Below are 23,681 nucleotides of genomic sequence, written 5' to 3'. Positions count from 1 at the left end.
ACTGCAGAGTTAAGTAGTTACAACGAACTGCATGACCTACAAAGCCTAAAATATCTATAATCTGGCCTTGTATGAAAAATATTTGCTGACCGCTTTATTAAACTATCTACTTACCCTCTTTTGGCAAATAGCTAAACAACAGAGCACATACATAATGAGCATTCTCTTATCACAGGTGGAACATCCCTAATCTGAAAATCTGAAATGTTCCAAAATCTGGTAATTTTTGAGCAGTGACACGACGTCACGGTGGCTGGGATAGCAACACCTTTGTTCTCTCACAGTGCAATGTACACAAACTTTGCTTCATGAACAAAATTATCAAAAATACTGTATAAGGCCAAGCGTGGTGGCTCACACTTGTAATCGAAGTACTTTGGGAGGCCGAGGCTGGTGGATCACTTCAGGTCAGGAGTTCAAGACCAGCCTGGCCAACATGGTAAAACCCTATCTCTACTAAAAAACACAAAAATTAGCTGTGTGTGGTGGCGGGCGCCTGTGATTCCAGCTACTTGGGAGGCTGAAGCAGGAGGATCTCTTGAACCCAAGAGGCAGAAGTTGCAGTGAGCCCAGATCACGCCACTGCACTCCAGGCTGGGCAACAGAATGAGACTCCATCTCAAAAAAAAAAAGAAAAATTGTATAAAATTATCTTCAGACTTTTATATAAGGTGTACATGAAACATAAATGAATTTCATGTTATCTCATCATGAATACATCAATATTCTGAAATCCAAAATTTGAAGCACTTCTGGTCCCATTTTAGAGAAGAGATATTTAACCTGTATTCAAAGTAAATGGCCCTTCTTTTTAGAAAACGCTGAGGTGCTAAGCAATCCAGTTCCTTTCAATTTTAGGGTCATCTCTAATTATTATGGCTTTGAGGAAAAAGCCATTCTTCTTATCTAAGCATTTCCGGATACCAAAGATTTAGCTTTTCATGAAAACTTGTTAATCTGATAGAATTTACTGGCAATGATGTGACATGTAGTTTAATTCACCATCACATCTTTTAATGCTTTAATTGTTCTCCCTCCCTAGGTTGGTTGGGGAGCAAAGTGTAAGCCCAGGTTGCCCAATCTAATTTGGCAGTTTTAGTTCCAATGGTATTGCAGAATGTGCTAATGGGAACTCATATTTGCTACTGCACAGTGAAAAGAACAAGAACAGTGTGATTAAGAACAATAGTTCAAATGTGGCCAAAGATTAAATGGCCTAGGCATTCAGACTTCTGTCTTATGGCTCCTGTCTTTACAACGACCCTGGGGTTAAGGTGGCATATTCCACTGAAAGGCTGCGTGGTGAGTTATCTACGATTTGCAAATTATTATTATTATTATTATTTTTTTGAGACGGAGTCTTGCTCTGTCACCCAGGCTGGAGTGCAGTGGCGCGATCTCGGCTCACTGCAAGCTCCGCCTCCCGGGTTCACGCCATTCTCCTGCCTCAGCCTCTCCGAGTAGCTGGGACTACAGGTGCCCGCCACCACGCCCGGCTAATTTTTTGTATTTTTAGTAGAGATGGGGTTTCACCGTGGTCTCGATCTCCTGACCTCGTGATCTGCCCGCGTCGGCCTCCCAAAGTGCTGGGATTACAAGCGTGAGCCACCGCGCCTGGCCTACGATTTGCAAATTATGAGCTTCTGTGGCAACAAACCTGGAACTTGGGGATGGTTCTTGGGGATGGTTCTTGGGGATGGAACTTGGGGCCTGACTTGTTAAGTTCCAATTCTTTTCATATTCTCTGTAAGTGTGCCAGTCTGTTTCATGTCATCTGGACCATTCTGATGTGCCTAGAAATCAATATTTTTCCCTCCCTCAATCCTGCATGGGGTCAGGCCTACACCTCTATACAAACTCTAAGGCCATAAACATAATCCTAAAGTACAAATAACCTGTGTAGCAAGACTATAGGACATCTCTACAGATGGTTGTGCTCCAGCATATCCTGGGATTCTAGGAAACTAAGATGAAACAGAGAGGAGAAAGGGGTGGTGCATAGGTGAACCATGGACTTCCAACTAAGGGATTTGCTGGTTTCTCTTCTGCTGCCACAGTAGCTTACATTAGAGCAGGAAAACTACGAGACCTTCAATACTATAGTCAGGACAGCAACAGCAACTTTCACTTTATCTTGCAAATATTGAGAGCTTGGACAATACTCTAACAAATTCAATTTCAAACATCTGTTGAGAATTGGAGGATACTGACATTCTAACATTTCAACATGCCCCCAAATTTGTGGAAAGTACACCTGTTTACACCAGGAGAGTTCTATCTCTGAGTCAGATGTGGGGAAACTACTACTCTAGAACAGGATTCTCAACCAGAATGTGACCCCTCAGGCACATTTAGCAAAATCGAGACATTTTTAGTTATCACAGCTGGAGTTGTGTTAATGGCGTTTAGTGGGTAGGGGTCAGGGGTGCTGCTAAACACCCTATATGCATAGGACAGACTCCTAAAAATTAATTATTTGGATCAAAATGTCAATAGTGCTGAGGTTGAGAAACCTTGGTTTAGTTGTTTGTACCACATGTCAGCGCAACTGAAGGAGCCACAGATGGGTCACACTTTGGCCAGATCACATGGTGCAATCTGCTGACTAAAAATTGGCATGATGCTTTTTGAGAGATTAAATGCCATTAAGGAGTTGGTCTGTTTGACTTTTGGGATGCAATCTGATGGAGACGACACTAGAAAAAAATGGTCACACTCCTATATTTGAAATATAAATGAATCAACAAATATTTACCTAATTTTATTGTTTACAAATACTACATTTTGAAGATTAAACGTGAAACTTTTTGCACTGTCCTAAACCCAAATGGGCGGGTGCAAAACTCATGTCAGAAATTAACTCAGCTCTCATAAGATTCTTTATCCCAAATGAGAAAGGGGTTTTTTTTTTAAATGATTTCAATTCATATGTTCATGAATAAAATGAAAGCTCTCAGCCTTATATTTGTATCCCTTATATTTGTGGTTTAGATTTTTATTTACAATAACAAAATATGTCCCTAAAATTGCAATGCTCAAAATTGGTTTTTATGACAAAAGTTTGAAGCCTAGCAATGCCTGATTTATGGCAAATTATTGTTTTTATAACGCAAACCATCATACATTTTCTCCCTAAGTGTAATCTTATATCAGCTCAACTGAAGAGCTTTTTCTATCTTTCACATTTGTTATTTGACTAGAAGCAGCTTAGACTGAGCAACCTGTAAAACCAACCACCTTTGTGCAGAAATATCATCCAATCGGCTCTAGACTGATGAAGGAGCAAAGTCAAGTCCAAGTTGCCCAGTCTAACAGGCTTGCTTACCTTCTAGTTCAGCTCCTTTTCTCTGAATTGAGTCTGCCATCTGCATTTGACCTCCAGATGACCATGACTTTTTCAAATCAAATGTGCAGTTTGCTATAAATAAGAGCACATAGCTGCACAGGCTGTAAATAGCTAGAAATTATATGTTTTTTTCCTTGTCTGTTGGTACTAGCACTGCAGAACCCTTCACTTGCTGTGATTGAATCGTCTCTGTAGGTAGACAAGAAAATATAGCTGCCCAAATCACTTCATCCTCCTAGAGTGGAAAGGTGTCAGGATCCCGAACACACTGCGAGTAGATGGAGAAAATTACTGGGAAGGAGAAAATTACAAAAGAGACTTTCAGTATCTGTTTGGAACAGTGGATGATGAAAGTGGTAGTTACGTGTACAGCATGAAAATAAATTTATCAAACAATGATGCTTGTTTCCATCAGTTATTAAAAGTGGAAAATAGAATTCTTATAAATGCTAAAATGAAACTTAAGAGAAAGATAATCATTGTTTTGTAAAAGAATGGGAAAGACATTTAATTTACTGATGCGTGCTATATTCATGGCATTTAGGAAAAAATGTTAACATTCTTCATCCTCTTTTCACTGTTTTCTGTATTCTTAAAATGTGCTTCTGAATCGCAAATGTGATTTTACTAACCGGCAAAACCATGTCAGAACCAAATGCTTAGCCATTTGGTGTGGAGTGCAGCCAAAATGTCATTTGGTGTGGAGTGCAGCCAAAATGTCATTTGGGTTTCAAGCCTGGTCCTGCCATGTTCGATGGCTTGGGACAAGTCACTAAGCTCTTGAAGCCTCATTTTTTCTCATATGTACAAAAGGAATGAGGAAAATGCCCACAAAGTGTTCTGAAGAAAAATAAATGATCTGTGAAAATGCTTGGTACAATGCAACTTAACACGCGTACCTATGTATTATCAACACTATAGTGGAATAGCTAGAGCTTTTTCCTGGTCTGTGTCAACCCACTCGCTGTACTTACACTGCTTTTAGAGAAAAATGCTTTTTTCACAATAGCAAAAGAAATGTGTGTATTGCAGCAGTACTAAACCACATCCTTCAAAAGTTATACATAATGTGAATTATTCTGAATATTTTATGGAGGCCATTAAAAAAACTTTATAGTTTAGGATGCAGTCTTTTTCAAAATACCTAATCCTTCATCTATAATTTATCATCTTTAAAAAAGATAACTGGCTTCATCAGTTTTGAGATGAGGGTTTTTTTTTTTTCAGGATAATGTACATAAATGCTAATTTTAATTATAAAATATCTAAGCTACAACTGAAATTGTGTCTCTTCTTCTAGCAATCATAAGCATAAATGGCATATATCATCCCTAACCTAACACTGGATAAATCTATTTCTGGATGGAATCCAAATTCAAATATGAGTACTAAAACCACATTTTAAAACTAAGCTAGCCTGATATTACAACTGAAATAAAAACAAAACATAAGACACTATAAGGCCTGCAGTGGCTGGACAATGCATTTCTTTACAGGAGGCTCCTTCTCTACTTCCTAGTCAGAAGTTGAGAACCTCTAACCTACCATTATGCCTTCTGGGAAAGGAGAAAGAGGGGTTCCTAATGTCTAAAGGTGACCCTTCATGTCTGAAGTTGAAACCGGGTCTTACAACACACATAACTGAAATCTGTGCGTACGACTTAGTCCATGGACTACAATACATAAATATTAAGTATTTTTTCTGAGGAAACAAGTTACTTATGTATTATAGTCTCTTGTTAAATCATGGTTGAGTACTCCATTTTAAAGATCTTTCTTTCTTCCTTTCTTTTCCTGCCAGTTTTAGTAATGAAATGGTAACCTTTGCTCTCTTTCTTCCCACCAGGCACTCCCTGCACAGCGCTTCCCTTATCTAATTACGCTTATAATTATTATTAAAATTATTAATGCTTGCTTAGAAGTTCCACTGACTGACTTAGGCACCTTCAGAATTCTCCCTCATCAGGAGATCACCTCAAGGCTGCAGTTAATTTACAACCCGATTGTGCCTGGGATGCGCCAGCCCACTTACCGAAAGGGATAGTAACTCAAGTCTTTGGAACAACTCCCGTATAGCAGCACCTCCTCACCGCTCCTTCATGCCCTGCATTCCAAGCTCCCCTTTTTAAGCCTTTGTTTTTTAATCCAAAATTTGAGATGGTTGCTTTAAGGCAGGAGCCTGGACCATTTCCCCACTGTTAGCTTTGCAAAGCAAAGTCACTTTCCTTCCACTGCACCTAGCCCTTGTTCTTCAGTTCTGCAAGCAGTGAAAGGCTGAGCCTGTTCTCAGTTACACTGATAGCTTTTAGGAAATAAAATAGTAATGGCAAATACAATACAATGATGTTGTCCATATAATATTCAATAAAACCAGACTAAATAAAAAGGAAATTGGTCAGAAATAGAAGAAACTTAGTCAATGATGTTCTTAGCCCGACATCTCAAGCTGTCTGGCAAAATCAGATGTAATTACAAGCAAGGTAATGAATGGGAAGAAACATTTTACTAAGACAGGTGTTCAAGAAACAAAACCATGCAAAGAAGGTGATGATGCTGAAGTTACGAGAACCAAGCAGCATCCTCCTCCCCTCTTCCCTTCCCTCAGGTGAATGACAACGTACGTTTAACAGGATCTCGGGCAAGAGGTTCCTGGGTAGTCTTGAGTAAACTTTGGGACACTATGGAAAAAATAAGAGAACATAACTAAAAACAAAAAGAGAAACATGGGAATGATGGCCGAAACGCACATGAGTCCACTGACAAAAAAACAACCTAACAAACAAAATCACTCACTTAGGTTTGGTCCCTCCAACAAAAACCAAAATGAACATATTAACATAAGATCTATTTTGGCAAAAAGTCAACATTTGAGAATGCTGGACATTTTGTCTCTGATAGTATATCCAAGTAACAACAGGTTTCTTAACAGAAGAGGATTTCTTGCTCCTTTTGTGCCAAATATCCCCAATTCCCTTCGATGCATTTTTTCACAAAAACTCCATTTATTTCACTCATTCATAGGACAGCATCTGGCTCTCGGCTCTGGCTGTTTGCTAGGCTTATACTCTCTACTTTTTCTTGTCCACCCATGTAACTGATCTTCAGCCTTTGCTTTCGTCATGCATTATTCTGTCACCTACGCCCTCTAAAATCAGGCATAGCTAGCCTTATCTAATACATCTCTGTTGGAAGCATCGACCTTTTGCAAAACCCTCAGCAAAGTGTGTGCCACCCAGGACACCTGGACAGGTGCCCACTGCTCACTCCCAGCCCAAACTGATCAAAGGGAGAGAGTGTTAGGGGAAGGGATGGCAGTACTGGGGTGAGGTGGAGGGATAATTTGAATCTCTTGAAGCAAATTCATCACTGCTAATAACTAAAACCAAATAAGTCTCTTATTACCAAAAAATATACATGATATTTCAGAAAATGAATCCACCCAGGAAAAGGGAGAAAAATTTGCAAATCTGCCAGGAAACCTCTCCCAGCCTCTAAACCAGTCAGAATCACTGTAACAAAAGGCCTTTGTTCCAAAGGCTGCAGGCAACAGAATTCTCCATTGTGTTTGCAATACCTGACCTAATTGACTGCTTTGTTTGAAACTGAAGAAGGGAGTCATTTGAGCCAGAAGCTGCAATCATCCAATCAGAGCCAGACAAAAAAAAAAAAAAAAGCCCTTGAGGTTACCAGTTCCTACACCTGTTCACCCATGGGACTGAAGCAGTCATCTCATTCACTGGCGATGGCAAGAGACCAACAGGAGCTTTTCCATTAGATTCCTCTTAGATCCTGGGCTCCTTTACAGTGAGGGGTATTAATGGTGCAGGTCCTTCTGTTGTTTTGCTTAATCCTACGATCTTGCTGGAAAACAATTTATATAATCCCTAGGAATCTCAGGCAGGAAATGTGGCTGCCACCCTTGCAACACAGCGGAGAATAGGCAGGAGTCTCTCAAAAAAGTAATGCACAGTTATTGAGTTTCATTTTTTAGTTATCAAGCTGAGTTGAATAATTACTTCTTGAGTAGTTCATACTTCCTACTCATGAACAACAACAAATAAATAAATAAATAAATAAGCACAATTGGGAATTTCACTTGGAAGTCTTTAACGACATGGAAGTCTCACATCTGGTACTGGACCTCCTGAGAATTACCTCTTTGGGGAAAATTTCATCATGCATTTAAGTCATCATGACTTCATATTTTTATCCCCCAGAATTATGAAAAGCTTTTTTTTTTTTTTTGAGACGGAGTCTTGCTCTGTCACCCAGGCTGGAGTGCAGTGGCGCGATCTCGGCTCACTGCAAGCTCTGCCCCCCGGGTTCACGCCATTCTCCTACCTCAGCCTTTCTGAGTAGCTGGGACTAAAGGCGCCCGCCACTACGCCCGGCTAATTTTTTTGTATTTTTAGTAGAGATGGGGTTTCACCGTGGTCTCGATCTCCTGACCTCGTGATCCGCCCGCCTCGGCCTCCCAAAGTGCTGGGATTACAAGCGTGAGCCACCGCACCTGGCATTATGAAAAGCTTAATGTTCAAGAGAAAGACTTTGAAAATTATGTTCCGGCCGGGCGCAGTGGCTCACAACTGTAATCCCAGCACTTTGCGTGGCCAAGGCAGGTGGATCACTTGAGGTCAGGAGTTCGAGACCAGCCTGGTCAACATGGTGAAACCTTGTCTCTACCAAAAATACAAAAAAGTAGCCGGGCGCAGTGGCGGGCGCCTTTAGTCCCAGCTGCTGTGGAGGCTGAGGCAGGAGAATCACTTGAACTCGGGAGGCGGAGGTTGCAGTGAGCCGAGATCGCGCCACTGCACTCCAGCCTGTGAGACAGAATGAGACCCTGTCTTAAAAAAAAAAAAAAAAAAGAAAAGAAAATTATGTTCCTCGAGCCTTATGTCATTGAAAGTTTCTCACGTTAAGTCAAAAGTTTTCTTCTACTTTCAAGAGAAGAAGCAGAAGTTTGACTTGGCAAATGCCTGTGTGCTGAGCTCAGGGGGGGCAAGACGGGCACTTCTACCCTCCGGCATTTGAGATGCATGAGCTCAATTCAATCACATTTCCCATCAGCACAGTAAAAGACATGTTATGAACCAACTTAAAGGTATTCATCACAGCCATACACCTTATCAATGCAACTCAAGCTGCATCAGCCAGGCTTTCAGTGGTAGACAGTATCTGCACAGGTAGTGCACATGCATAAACATGAACACATGTACACAGACAAACACATAAGTATGCATTTGCAGAAACGGCTGGCTGCAGAAGACAAAACAGCCACTCCAGCTTTGTTTAAAAGAGAAGCACTCAAAAGTCCCTCTGGATTGCAAGACATATCTGCTACAGCTAGGAAGAGAACACATCCATGGCCATGCTTTATTAGGGAAAGACGAAGAGGTGTGCTCATGATGGAACATACTGCGGAGACTCTGAGCAATTAGAGAAGTGGACAGAAATGTGGTTAGTGGTAGCAACAGGCCCATTCCCAAGAATCAGGAAAATCAATCTGTTACAAAGAGCAGAGTCAGTGGCGAGAGAGACGAAAGGTGGCCAGGCTCGAAGAAGGGTCCACTTACTGACGCTGCCACACACGGCCATGCAGTACTCTTCTGTGTCAAAGTTGTTCCGGTTGCCGCCACATCCGCCGTAAAAGAATGGGGCACACTTCCCTTCAGTCACATCAAAGTACCAGCGGGAGATCATTGCTCGGCATGGCCCCGTCTCGGCTTGTTCAGAGCACACCTCTAATCAGAGGAGATGTGGGGAACCACATTTAGCATGAAAAGGCACTGTCTCTCTGTTCATGTATACACGTTTACTTCTTTTAATCCTCCCAGTGGCAACCTGGACTGGGTTTATTAGGCAGCATCTACCAAACATTTACTGAGGAATTTAACTGCCCACCAGGACTAGAGATTTATACCTCTCAGAGCATGCACTCTCATCTGGTTTAATGAGTGCAGGACTCGGTAGTAATACAAGGATTCCGGCCAAGGGTGAAAAGATCATTTGGCTGCTTTTAGATGAGTATGACGGAAGGTGTCTGCACATCAAAACAATTCTCCATTATAAAAAATAAACTCTTTTTAAGAGTCAACTTTCATGTAAGGAAACTGCTTTGGTTATGAAGTGAAAGTTTACGTCCTCACAAACATCTGATTGCTTTCCTTAATAAATAATTGCCTTAACTCAAGTATAAAATTAATTGCATATATTTTGAATGTTTTCCAGTTTTGGAGGCAGTCTGTCCATCTGGAAACATATGTCATATCTGTAAATGTGACTTATACTCAATGACATTAACTCTGACTTAAGACCATTCATTTGTATATTAAAATATGTACTAATATAAATGGTCTTAAATTAACTCCAATTTAAGACCATTTTATTTGTATATTAAAATATGTATTTATATATTATACATTAATAAGTTAATTACATATGCATGAAGTACATCTATAACAATGTATTATTAATTCTGCTATTTAATTGATATTTATATATTAAAAATCTGTATTATTTACATATATTTAATTAGATACACATTAAGTACAACTATAACAATGTATTATTTAATTATGCTACTTGATATTTATGTATTAAAAATCTGTATTATTTGTATATTTTGTATATTTACCTGACCCTTGGGCAGTAATGTTCCAAACAATAAAACAGTCAATCAACTCTAACTTATTAATACACACCATGCACTATTATACATTAAAACACATCTTACCTGTCAACATGTCTTGCCACCCTCCCCAAGATCAGTTTCACTCATCCCTGATTGCCTCAAAGTGAATCAGTGACCCATCCAATTACATATATAAAGCCAATCCTGAGTAGAATTATAACTCTACCTCCCATGTATCCCATTTATATTGGAAATGAAACAACAGCCCAATTCTCCCTCTGGATTTGTGCCCTGCCCTTGCTAGGCTGATGTCTTAGCACACACAGATGTCTTCTTAGTTTTACTGACAGAGGTAAAAACACCTTTCTAAAAGATGAAAGCCACACATCACCCAGTACTTCCAAGTTAGGAATAGTCAACAGATTGATGCTTTTTTTCTTTTTTTGAGACAGGGTCTTGCACTGTCGCCCAGTGGCACAACCTTGGCTCACTGCAACCTCCACCTCCTGAGTTCAAGTGAGTTTTGTGCCTCAGCCTCCCAAGTAGCTGGGATTACCTGTGTACCACCATGCCTGGCTAATTTTTTGGTATTTTTAGTAGAGATGGGGTTTCACCAGGTTGGCCAGGCTGGTCTTGAACTCCTGGCCTCAAGTGATGCACCTGCCTCAGCCTCCCTAAGTGCTGGGATTACAGGCGTGAGCCACTGCCACTGGGCCTTCAACAGATTGATTCTAATTAGCCAATCAAAGACAAGGATCCACAATGTCGATACAAATGGGGATTAACTATTGTTTTACTTCCCTATACACGTTGCTCTTTCAGTAGATGCAATAAAGTACTGGTAAAACCAGAGGTTGCTACCATCACGATGATGTCAACAGGAGGGACAGTCAGCACTAAGCCCAGAAGGTGTCAAACACTCCGCAGGAGAAATGCGCCATGCAATGGACACGAAGATGATCTGGCTCTCTTCACGTGGTTTTCAGATGGAAACATGGCTACAAAAGCATCAACCTCATTATCATCCACCATTAAGGCCATCTCACTCAGGACTGCTGCTTTCAAAGTCCATGCTCCCAAAGCAAATTGGTTTTCTGTACACAATACTCTTGTAGGATGAAAACCAACCAACTTGTTGACGTAAGTATCCCATCTACTTCGCAATTTTATTTATCTTCCAAAATTAAAGGACTGGCACCCTGATTTATTAAAAGTGTATTGGTTCTAGGGGCCATATCCCCTCTGAGTTACTGACAGAGCAGCTTCTGGACTGCGAAGCTCAAAGCCATGCCTAGATGTGAGGATCCCATCAACTATAGCCAGCAGTGGTCTCTGCTCCCAGAGCTTATCTTCAGTTGTAACAAACATCTACAGCTTCACTTGGCTTTCCTTCTCTGTATCTCCTTCACCAATGTGTACATATTCATGTCACATGCTCTTTAATGTTTCTAAGACACAACAATACCCATTATTAATCTCTTACTCAGGCAGTGTTAATTCCAATAAGACTGCAAGGCAGCAGTGCCTCCAGAGCCTGCACTGTGCTGGGAATTGGCACTACGATTGCAAGCACTGTGACCACTGCTACCAAGGGAGGCACAGAATCCCTTCACCCCATAGTCACAGGAACACTGGCAACAAAATTCACCGTGCCTTGGCAGCTTATGCTGACCCTCACATTTTGGCATTAAAAAAAAGTATCATCTTAGAGTACCAAATATGTGTCTTCTTATAGATGTGTGCCATGGGCCTCGCAGTGAACATCACAGCTCTGCAGATGCACAAACCTTGTCTTTATGAGTCTCTATATTAAATAAAAGTGGTAGAATTTTGGATGGGTGCAAGTCAAGTAATGGGATAAAAGAATGATGATTGAAGGAGGTGATTCATGATAAATACGTGCCCTTATGTGCGACCTAGCAACAATTTCTTACTTATGATAAAGGCACAATCTCCCCAGTCCAGAACCGAAATGGCATTATATTAACATTTTCCTATACCACTAGTGAAACATAATGCTACATTCATTTTATTTTCTTCTGCCTCATTCTATAACAGCTAAGAAACCATTTGTTATAGCTAATTCGTAGAAGCCAGGCTAAATGAGCCGTAATCAACTAGAACAAGCATTCAGAACTCAAAATCCATTTACATGTTAATTAAGTAAATAGTATAAGCTACACGTTGAAACTACAACTCTTGCTGGAGTCTGCACCTGTAAGAGCCTTAACCCCTTCCTTTCATAAAGGCCAAGAAAAGAGTGAGTTAATCCCCATTTGGGGAGTGTTAGTTGGTTCTCCCAATCCTGTAAGGGGCAGTTGGCACTCTTGACTTTGAATGGCCCCCAAGAGTTTCACAGCCTTGGTGGAGTCCAAGTGGGCATCATGGGCAATAGCAACAGATCCCACAATACTCAAATACAAAAGGCTATCTGAGATAATGCGGTCAGGAATGGGTGTAACAGTGTATGTTAATTTAATGTCAAATACATAATGTATAGAGAAGACGTATGTGAGGCTGGAAGAACAGGACTGACAGTGTGCTTTTGTTACTTCTGAATCTCTAAAAGACAGCTACCTTGTCCAACTGGTTCTCATCTGCTGACATAGAGGATGAGCTGACAGGCCTTCTCTTAATATGCAACCCCTCTCCTGGTGAAAAAGAGCTTCACGTTATAATTCCCCCAATTGTCAGCAACCCTGATCCCCCATCACCTCCCACTTCCCAACACTTTCCCTCAGGGATATAATGAGAATAGCAACTTCCTACAGCAGTAAAGCTGATTTCGGAAAGGATTGGGAAAGGAATGGATAATGTATCCTCTATCACTCATAATTATATTTCTACTCTACTACAGGGAAAGGGAATACAAATGTTTTCTCTGACTTTTTTGCTAATCCTTTATTATTCCAGAACAATTTTCCATGTAGTAGAAAAGAGAATCTTAGCCTACTCTGGGAGAAGCTGGAACTGAGGGTAGGGTCAACATCAGGGAAGTATGATGCTAATGCTTTTACACAAAGTATGAATAAGCACACAAGAAATGGCCAGTGCCTCTCGGAAGAGAACATGGAGAAGCAGCAGCATAGACTTGGGTTAAAGCAGTGTTAAGGGATTAATGTCAATTTCATAGTTGTGATACTGTACTGAGTGAAGACTATACAAGGTCTCTTTGTATTAATTCTTTTTTTTTTTTTTTTTTTTGAGACAGAGTCTTGCTCTGTCGCCCAGGCTGGAATGCAGTGGCACTATCTCCGCTCACTGCAGGCTTCACCTCCCGAGTTCACACCATTCTTCTCCCTCAGCCTCCTGAGTAGCTGGGATTACAGGCACCCGCCACCATGCCGGCTAATTTTTTTGTATTTTTTAGCAGAGACAGGGTTTCTCTGTGTTAGCCAGGACGGTCTCGATCTCCTGACCTCATGATCCTCCCACCTCGGCCTCCCAAAGTGCTGGGATTACAGGCGTGAGCCACCACGCCCGGCCTGTATTAATTCTTTCAACTGCATGTAAATCTACAATTGTCTCAAAGAAAATATTTTTAAATTTTTTATTATACTTTAAGTTCTAGGGTACATGTACACAACGTGCAGGTTTGTTATGTAGGTATACATGTGTCATGTTGTTTGCTGCACCCATAAACTCGTCATTTACATTAGGTATTTCTCCTAATGCTTTCCCTCCCCCAGCCCCCTACCCCTCAACAGGCCCTGGTGTGTGATGTTCCCCGCCTTGTGTCCAAGTGTTCTCATTGTTCAATTTCCACCTATGAGTGAGAACATGCAGTGTTTGATTTTCTGTCCTTGTGACAGTTTGCTGAGAAGGATGGTTTCCAGCTTCATCCATGTCCCTGCAAAGGACATGAACTCCTCCTTTTTTATGGCTGCATAGTATTTCATGGTGTATATGTGCCACATTTTCTTAATCCAGTCTATCATTGATGGACATTTGGGTTGGTGTCAAGTCTTTGCTATTGAAAAGATTTTAAAAAGCCCACATTAAAAAATTAATATAGGAAGCTGGGCATGGTGGCTCAAGCCTGTAATCCCAGCACTTTGGGAGGCCAACGTGGGCAGATCACCTGAGGTCAGGAGTTCCAGACCAACGTAGCCAACATGGTGAAACCTTGTCTCCACTAAAAATACAAAAATTAGCTGGGCATGGCGGCGTGCACATATCTCAGCTACTCGGGAGGCCGAGGCACTGGAATCACTTGAACCCGGGAAGCGTACGTTGCAGTGAGCCAAAATAGTGCCAATGCACTCCAGCCTGGGCGACTGAGTGAGACTCGGTCTCAAGAAAAGAAAAAATAATAATAATAACCTAGGAATATTGATTTTTCAGTCTGCCTAAGAATTCTAACCTTGTCTCTTTCCTTGACTCAGAGATTGAAGGATCCGGAAATCTCAGTTTGAGAAAATTCCCTTTACATCCCTCTCTAGCAATCAGATATTAGTAAGAGATCTAACCAATCAAGATGCTCACCAAGTAGAAGAGTTTTAGAGCACTGAGACCTGAAACACATCTTCAATAAGCCGCATCTAGTTTCATGGAAGATAAAAATATCTCAAGAGAGAGTTCAAATGCTTATGTTTACATTTTCTATTTTTCTCAATAGCATAATTTCTTCCTTCCTAATCTACTGAAACTTCTAAAAACATCAGCAAAAAACCTGTTTCACATTAATTACTATTATCACTCAGTAGAAATTTATATATCAGCCACTAAACGTAGAGGATGCAAAATTAGACCTTATATAACTAAACCCAAATAGGATTCCTGTGAAAATTAAAACTGTATCTTCAAAATGTATACTATATATAATTATTATGTCAATTAAAAATAAAGTTGAAAAGAAAAACAAATTTAAGAAAAAACAAAAAACTCTTCATCTGCCTTGTCTTTGTTCTCTTGTCAAAATGTAAAATACTGAGAAAACTAACATTTTGAAATCATTTTTGAAATCAAACTTATTTTTTGATTTCCAATCCACCTTTCTGTTCAAAGTAAATATCAGAGATAATAATGGAGAAAATTTGTTCAGAAAAATAAAAGCAAGAATATTTCTTAAAGAGAAACGTTAGACAGAAACGTAGGCAAAGACTTACATGGATATCTAAGGAACCACAATCCTTTATTGATGTTGAATTTCTTAAACTTTCAAGATCACAAATAGCTTTTCTGATATTCACTTAGCTGAATTGTGCTGGCAAGGGAGCATTATGCCTTCTTTTATAACAACTCTGCTCACTCTTCAAGACAAAATGCCATTTACTACACTGAAGTGCTGGTGTATATGAAACACAAAGCAAAGTTATGGGCTTCGAATCCAACTCCATGCATTTTATCTTTGTAAGGTAGCCCCTTGCTGAGATTTGTGCTCGTGTCAACACTACATTCCATTTTCTAAAAATCAATATAATACAAAATAGTACAGGATCTAAGCCATTATATAATCCCTGGATTATATAAAATGATTATGCAATTCATTGTTCAAAAAATAATGCTCAACCACAAAAAATTAGTTCTGAATAGACATTTCAAATTGGAGTGAAATTCTTTGTGGACAACCAAGGTTAGAAAGCTAATTTTACATATTTTAATAAATGTAGAATGAACACAGTTGTGAAACTGGCAACCAGTATGGGGAGAAAATCTCCACTTTTAAATGTACGATAATTATAATGCCTTCTTATGAAGCAAAGTTAACAGATTAGCAAATAATTCGCTGTAAATAAAGTGGTAAATAAAGAATAAAGTAAAGCTGGTTTTAGAATAAAGTAAAGCTGGTTATTATTATTTCATTTTTAATAATTGAATTTCAAGTATTCTCAGCCTACTGGAATGTATGTGAAATAAAACTATATTCCATGTAATGTGTAAATTTTAAATTTACAAATTTTGGGAAAGCAGCCACAATCAAACTAGAGTCACTTAGAGAGAGCTAGGAACTCTATTTTCTGAACTTTTTTCAAAAAGGCAACATTTTGTAGCATTATTTTCTCCATATTCTACAAGAATATCTACTTAAACTTCACATAATACAACTATTTCTCCTTTCTGAGAGAAACTCCCTATCTTGAACTTTTTCTCCAATTTTAAGTAGAGTAAAAAGGGCAAATGTAAGACAAATATAATTTTTTGTAATAAGTTACTTCCTTAGTGTAACAGTGGAATAAAATGAAAACAACGACATAAGTATTAAAATCCACTAAGTATACAAAACTTCAATATTTCAAATAAACTTTATAATTTATAAATATAATTTATATATTATATTTATAAATTATATACTATATACTATATATTACAATATATAATTATATAATACAACATATAATTTATATACCTGTTTATATAAATGTTTACATAATTAATACATTGCCTGAGCTCACTGTAGTTTATAACAACTGTACTTTTTTAAAACTTTACTAAGTTATTGCTGTAATTCTAAGTATTACTATATGGTGACATTTCATGAGCCTAAGTTATTAAAATTAAACTTGTATTCTGTTGAAAAATAAGTAGGCAATATTTGCATTTGATTCTATTGATGAAAAATTTTTAAAAGTCAACACAATAGAAAACTGGTTATTTTTTGAGAACGTGTTTTTCCTAATTCTGGAACCATGTACTTTTAATAGAAAAGAACATTTATCAAGTGCTTGTACATAGTAGCAAGCAGTCATCAAAAAACATGTTTAGAAAATTACTCTAATAAGGCAATAAATTATCAAATATTTATGACCTAGTAATCATATTTTACTAAATAGAAGCATGTAAAATTAGGCAAGCAAGCTTGAACCGAAGTCTTATGACAAATCTCACTTAAGCTCCAAATCTGGATTGAAATACAAACAAAGATGATGCAAACAGCTGTGCATGCTAATGAGAGCACTGCTTCAGTACAAGAGGATGGGTGCTAATTTGTCACGGAAGTCTCTAGAAGATATCCGCAGTTGGCTAGCCTTTTTACTGAATTGCATTAATTCTCTAAGGCTAGCCAATACATCTGTCATTCTAATTATACCTGACCCAATTCTCATCTCTCCATGATGAAAGATTGTTTATAAAATGCCACCTGAAGGAGCTTTACTTGTAAAGTATTTAGACTAATCAGGACTCCTGTGACGGTGTTAGGGAACATTCACAAAAGGGTACCACTATGGTTTTTCCTCAACCTTTGTTTCCTGTTTGTTATGGGAATAAACTTGCTCTTCGCTGAGCTGCGTGGTTAGCGTGCAACAGACTATTAACAAGAAGCTCAAAACTCGGGATATCATGTCCTGTATTGGAAAATAAGGGGAAGTGCTTTTTCTTACTGAATGAGAGACAGGAGTATGCTGGGAAACTGGCACTGTCTAGAAAAACAAACAAATAGAACACTCTTGAGTTACACTGTATGCCAACTGCCATGGTATAAATACTCCCACCATTGGTATTTCAAGCTACTAATGGCTATGGCTTACAAAATTCCTCTATACTGTAGTAATTAGCTTTTACAGGCTAGCAGGGGTTGACTACACTACCATGTTAATGACAGGAAATAGGGGCACAAGTGAACACATGTAGGGAGACTGTAAGAGTTTTTCAGTTTCCTTGGTCTTGAGGTGTGAATTTAAGGAAAGAAAAGCTCTGTAGGTAGATGTCTCAGGATTCTCTCATACTTGTTGGTATCTGTAACATACCAAGAACAATAACACCAAAGGTAAGAATGGTTTTCCTTTTCAGTTTCTTAACTTCCTGTCTCAATGCTGCAAATCTGCACCATATGGAAGGCAGGAGACACTACTAGAGTCTACTACTCAAAATAGATCCGTGGATCAGCGAGTCAACACCACCTGGGACTCAGGCCCCCCATACAGACTCACAACGATTGCTTTCCAAGAGCCTTGGGTAACTCGAATGGATATCTCAGTTTGAGAAGCAGCATGATCGGCCTTATCTTTTAAATGCAATAGATATGTCAAAACATGAGACACAAGATTCAATCATTTTCCAAAAGAACCAGTGGGGAAGAATTAGTAAAAGTTGCATAGGCTTTGGCTTATTAAAAGAAGTACACATGTATTTGGGAAAAGACAGATACAACAAAATTAGTAGTCTTAAGATTCAAATATACATCTCAACAACTTAATTTGAATAGATTGAACAGATTGTCTATACAAATTTATTTTACTCTGAAGTTCTGTCCTATCTCAAGCAACATTAAAACAGCTTTGATACCTCTGCCTTAGATCCAGTACCAAGATCATAATTCTCCTACTCATATTAAGACTGAAAATACCAGACTTCTCAGAAAGCTGAATTCAAGTGGTATCATTCCTATAATATCCCAGAACATCAGAAATATCAAAGTTTTTATTTTTACTTGTAAAAATAATGAAGAAAGCCAAGATCAATTCAAGGGCTTAGAATATACTTCCTTTTTTTTTTTCTTTCTTTTTTTTTTTTTTGAGACGAGTCTCGCTCCGTCACCCAGGCTGGAGTGCAATGGAGTGAACTTGGATCACTGCAACCTCCGCCTCCTGGGTTCAAGCGATTCTCCTCCTTCAGCCTCCCGAGTAGCTGGGACCACAGGCGTGTGCCACCATGGCCGGCTAATTTTTGTATTTTTAGTAGCGAAGGGTTTCGCCATGTTGGCCAGGCTGGTCTCAAACTCCTGACCTCAGGTGATGCACCCACCTCGGCCTCCCAAAGTGCTGGGATTACAGCATGAGCCATCGTGCCTGGCCAGAATGTGCTTCCTTATACCGCTTCTCTGTAAAGAAAGAACTAGATGGTATTTCTGTTCTGGTTTAAAAAAAAAAAAATAGAAAAAAAGAACGCCTCTAGATGTAGGTCATGGGTTGGAAGGATGGTCCTGCTGTTTCACGTCCTTTTCTGGGGAAGACTGAGCATGCCACCTGTCCATGTTAACTGGCTTCTTGTCACAATCTCTAGCAGGCAAAGAACCCACAGACTCCAGTTGGGGACAGCAGTGTCTCTGGTTACAGCACAGATGCTAATCACCATTTGCTATTTTATAACAGTGGAAAAGGGGAGAGTGAATTCCTTTTGAGCAAAAAAAAACAAAACTAGGAAGGCAGTTTACCTCCATATCTCACCGTCTACATGGCAAATATGCATACGCAATGTTTCAAGTCAACATTTTATGTTGTTTTCTGTTTCTAAATAAAGCTACTAGACTACATTACACATTTTATCAAATGCTTGTTTTTACCTTACTAAATGTGTATTTATCATATTTGCTTTGGCATATTTTTGTTTATTTTACTTGTTCTCGTACAATAAAAAATGTTCACTGGTTATCTACAATGTGCAAAGCAGTGATACAGAAGTTAGAGCTGACATTAAAATGAGACCAGCCGGGCTTGGTGGCTCATGCCTGTAATCTCAGCACTTTGGGAGGCCGAGATGGACGGACTGCTTGAGGTCAGGAGTTCAAGATCAGCCTGGCTAACATGGTGAAACCCCATCTTTACAAAAACTACAAAAAAAAAAAAGCAAAACAAAACAAAACAAAACAAAACACACAAAACTTAGCTGGTCCTGGTGAGGCACGCCTGTAATCCCTGGTACTCAGAAGACAGAGGCAGGAGAATCGCTTGAACCCTGGAGGCAGAGATTGCAGTGAGCTGAGATCATGTCACTGCACTCCAGCTGGGCGACAGAGCGAGACTCCGTGTTTGGGGGATGAGAGGGAGATCAGACACAGTAATGCATGGGTATTTCTCTGTTCACTTTTTAATTTTTATTTATTTATTTATTTATTTTTGAGACTGCGTCTCACTCTGTCTGCCCAGACTGGAGTTCAGTGGCACGATCTCAGCTCACTGCAACCTCCACCTCCCAGGTTCAAGTGCTTTCTTTGCCTCAGCCTCCCGAGTAGCTGGGATTATAGGAACCCACCATCATGCCCGGCTAATTTTTATATTTTTAGTAGAGATGGGGTTTCATCATGTTGGCCAGGTTGGTCTCAAACTCCTGACCTCAAGTGATCCGCCCATCTCAGCCTCCCAAAGTGCTGGGGTTACAGGCGTGAGCCACTGTGCCCGGCCTTCTGTTCACTTATTTAAAGCTGCTCATCACTGCAGATCTCAACACCATAGCCCAGTGTTTTGCAACCAGAGAGAGTCTATCCCCTACTCCCTCCCAGGGGACATTTTTGATTGTCACAACTTGGGGGTGCTACTGGCATCGAGTAGAGGCTAGTGATGCAGCTAAACATCCTACAATGCACAGGACAATCATCCGCAACAATTATCTGGCCCAAAACATCAATAGTCATAAGGTCCAGAAACCCTGCCATAGCCCAAGCAAACACCAGAAGGATTTGTGATGCATTTTAGTAATTTTGCCCACCAAGACTACTGGGCAGCAGTCACCAGCACTTCAGAAATCCTGGGGAACAAATGCTAGTAAATTTCCAGAACAGATGCAATCATAAGAATTGGCAAGCAAGGTCTTTCTTTGCTCCTATCACGAAACATCAAGAACCTAAAGTCACGTGCAAGCAACATAAAATTGCCATCCATATTCTGTGATACTTGCATATTCTGTCTAGAAATTATACCCAATAAGAACATATATAAATTTAAGAAAGAGGCAACCTTACCTTCATAGTTAAAACACCTGAACAGTCTTACCATTATTATCAACTAAATATAGCGTAACTTTAACATTTCTTCTGCCTTAATCTTTTTTTTTTTTTTTGACAGGGTCTCACTGTCACCTAAGGCTGGAGTGTGGTGGTGTGATCACGGCTTACTGCAGGCTTGACCTCGTCTGGGCTCCAGCGATCCTCCCACCTCAGCCTCCCGAGTAGCTGGGACTATAAGCCTGTGACACTACAGCCAGCACAATTTTTTTTTTTTTTTTGGTCTCCCTGTGGTGCCCAGGCTGCTCGCAAACTCCTGGACTCAAGCGATCATCCTGCCTTAGCTTCCCAAAGCGCTGGGATAACAGGTATGAGACACCATGCCTGGCCTTTAAACATTGTTTTTTACACTGTAAAAGTCTCAATATTTACAATTTGGGCTGCTGTCTTGAAAATTAAGGAATTCTCTTGAGCATCATTTTTATATAAGATTCATTCATTCTTGCCTCCCCTTGACTTTTTACTCTTCTACTAACAGAATCACAAAAAGTCAGGCATAGTGGAAGAGGTGGTTGGAAACCAAAGATGAATTTTCAGGAGGGCAAAATGGCTAAAGGCTGAGAGAAGCAGCTGGTTAGGCTGTAAGCCACTCTGCTTTTGGAAACTCATTTTTCTACAAGGGAGCTAAAGATCTCCATTCAAATCCACAGCTTTGTAACCTGCTCAAGGAATCTGACTCACTTAATCAGACCTATGGCTTAGCTAAAAACGTGTGTCCGGTTGGGTGCGGTGGCTCACGCCAGTAATCCCAGCACTTTGGGATGCCAAGGTGGGTGAATCACCTGAGGTCAGGAGTTCGAGACCAGTCTGGCCAACGTGGTGAAACCCGTCTCTACCAAAAATACAAAAATTAGCCAGGTGTGGTTGCACACACCTGTAGTCCCAGCTACTTGGGAGGCTGAGGCAGGAGAATTAAGAATTGCTTGAACCTGGGAGACGGAGGTTGCAGTGAGTCAAGATTGTGCCACTGAATCCCAGCCTCGGTGACTGAGTGAGACTCCATGTCAACAAAAAACAAAACAAAACAAAACAAACAAAAAAAGGTGTACCCAGCTGGGTGCAGTGGCTCACATCTGTAATGCCAGCACTTTAGGAGGCCAAGGCAGGTGGATCACCTGAGGTCAGGAGTTCAAGACCAGTCTGGCCAACATGGTGAAAACCCATCTCTACTAAAAATACTAAAGTTAGCCAGGCGCGGTTGTGCGCACCTGTAATCCCAGCTACTCAGGAGGCTGAGACAGGAGACTCACTTGAACCCAGGAGGCAGAGGTTGCAGTGAGCCAAGATCGCGCCATTGCACTCGAGCGTGGGCGACAAGCAAAAACTCCATCTCAAAAACAAAACAAAACAAAAAAAGTGTGGCCGTGTAAATGTATGCATGTTTAAATGAGCCTGAACCTCTGAGTTGCTGGATTTCTTCTTTTAGGTTTGATTTTTTTTTTCTTAATTGCAAATTCTTGAGTTGAGTACAGTTATTGTACCTGAGGCATCTGCACATTTTTTTTTTTTAAAGCAACTGATTTGGGGTAAAATATGAGAAAGACTAATATTCTTTAAAAATCTAGTCTCTGGCCTTTAATTAAATTGGACTAAAATTTTATTTTTAATAAATCTAGATATAATTGTATTAAAATGCCTTTCACTGATTACTTCTGTTATTCTATTCTTTTTTTAATTGGTAGAGCCAGGTTCTCACTATGTTGCCCAGGCTGGTGTCAAATGTGTATCTTTGTGAATATACTAAACCACTGAATTCTCTCTCACACACACTTCTATATGGCTCTATTCCCTAGTCTCATCACATTTTAAGCAACCTAATTATCTGAGTGGGCTTTCTAGATTGAGACCATTAAACTACATGGAAAAGATGCTTGTCAATGTCCTGCTTCACTCTGCCTCTATCAAAGTGTGTATCAAACACCTCGGAATCAATGGCTGCCATGACATGGGGCACAAAATAACAGGCTGTTACCTGTCACATCTATGGTCAGTACTGACACTGTTCTCTCGACATCATTAGCAAGCATACTACAACCTGGGAGAGGAGTAGAAGTGCATCCTCTCCATCTGCAAAACACAAAGGTAAAGGCCTCAGGCTTGCTCTATAAGGAGGAGCCATTACCCTTTTGCCCTGTTCCCAAATACTCCCTGGAGCGTTAGTTTCATTTTTGTACGGCATGCTGCTACTGAGGCCTCCAACTGAAGTATGTGAGTTCATGTTCGGGTTCACAGCAAGTCAAGCTCACAGTTTATCCCAAACTTTGTGGAGAGTTAAATATTAATCATAAGTGAAAATCCCATTAGTGAATTATAGGATACCTTGTAAGTGTCATGTCCATTACAAACAGGTAACAACAGAGGCATGAGAATTAAGCTAAGCTTTGTTTCTTCTCCCCTTGAGATCAATACAAGCTACTCTGATTTACTTCAAGTACGAAGTGCATTCATTCTATTTGGTGCTCTATCACCCAGTAAATCCCTATTCTTCCTTTGTAATTACTGATATGCCAACTTCTCCGCAATGTAGTAGGTGAAAACTTTTGTTCCAGGCTGAGCGCTTTCTCTTCTCCATGCTGCCAAAATTCCTTCCTAGGCAGGCCTGAGAGACTCATCCCTCTCAAGGACTATGCAGATATGGCTAGAGGCAACTTGAGCAAGTCACTTTGTTCCTATCTCTGTGCCCCCATCAACCAATGCTATGTCTGGTACCTACAAATGCCTTGTGGATATTGGTGAAATGTACAGCAGTAAATCAGATGGTACTTCTCCCAGATTAATGGTCACCAGAAGGAGAAGAAAAATAATTTAATTCTGCCAAGGTCAATCACTTAGCCCAATACAAGCAATATTCAGATCAAACCTTTTGGCTTTTATCATCACATGAGACGGTTAAAGAGCCATCTGTATCAGGGTCTCTATCTGTCCACTTAACAGAAGAACTCCCACAAGGTTTAAAATACCTGCAAGAAATAAAACTCTATCTTGAAATGCAGTGGCATCTAATACTATCTTATTCAATTTTCAGCTGGATTTAAAATTTAACT

General features: G+C 39.9%; 1 protein-coding gene across 6 annotated transcripts in view; it reads right to left on the bottom strand.

Annotated features, from left to right (window-relative positions):
* APP (amyloid beta precursor protein) overlaps positions 1-23,681 on the bottom strand; it is a 287,239-nt gene that overhangs the window by 106,376 nt on the left and 157,182 nt on the right. For 2 of the 6 annotated variants that reach the window (XM_058427839.1, XM_032174825.2), the window contains exons 7-8: positions 8,920-9,087; positions 5,968-6,024 (exon numbers count right to left, since the gene is read on the bottom strand). The exons of 2 other annotated variants lie outside the window; for them this stretch is intronic. In XM_058427839.1, coding sequence (XP_058283822.1) covers positions 5,968-6,024; positions 8,920-9,087 — 225 coding nt within the window. The remainder of the gene's footprint in view (positions 1-5,967; positions 6,025-8,919; positions 9,088-23,681) is intronic. 2 more of the 6 variants (XM_032174826.2, XM_058427840.1) reach the window with 1 other exon arrangement.

The sequence above is a fragment of the Hylobates moloch genome, unplaced genomic scaffold (genome assembly GCF_009828535.3).
Source record: "Hylobates moloch isolate HMO894 unplaced genomic scaffold, HMol_V3 SCAFFOLD_14, whole genome shotgun sequence".
In the NCBI taxonomy this organism is placed as follows: Eukaryota; Metazoa; Chordata; class Mammalia; order Primates; family Hylobatidae; genus Hylobates; species Hylobates moloch.
The sequence above is the reverse complement of the archived record's forward strand: the minus strand, read 5'-3'. Positions and strand labels throughout refer to the sequence as shown.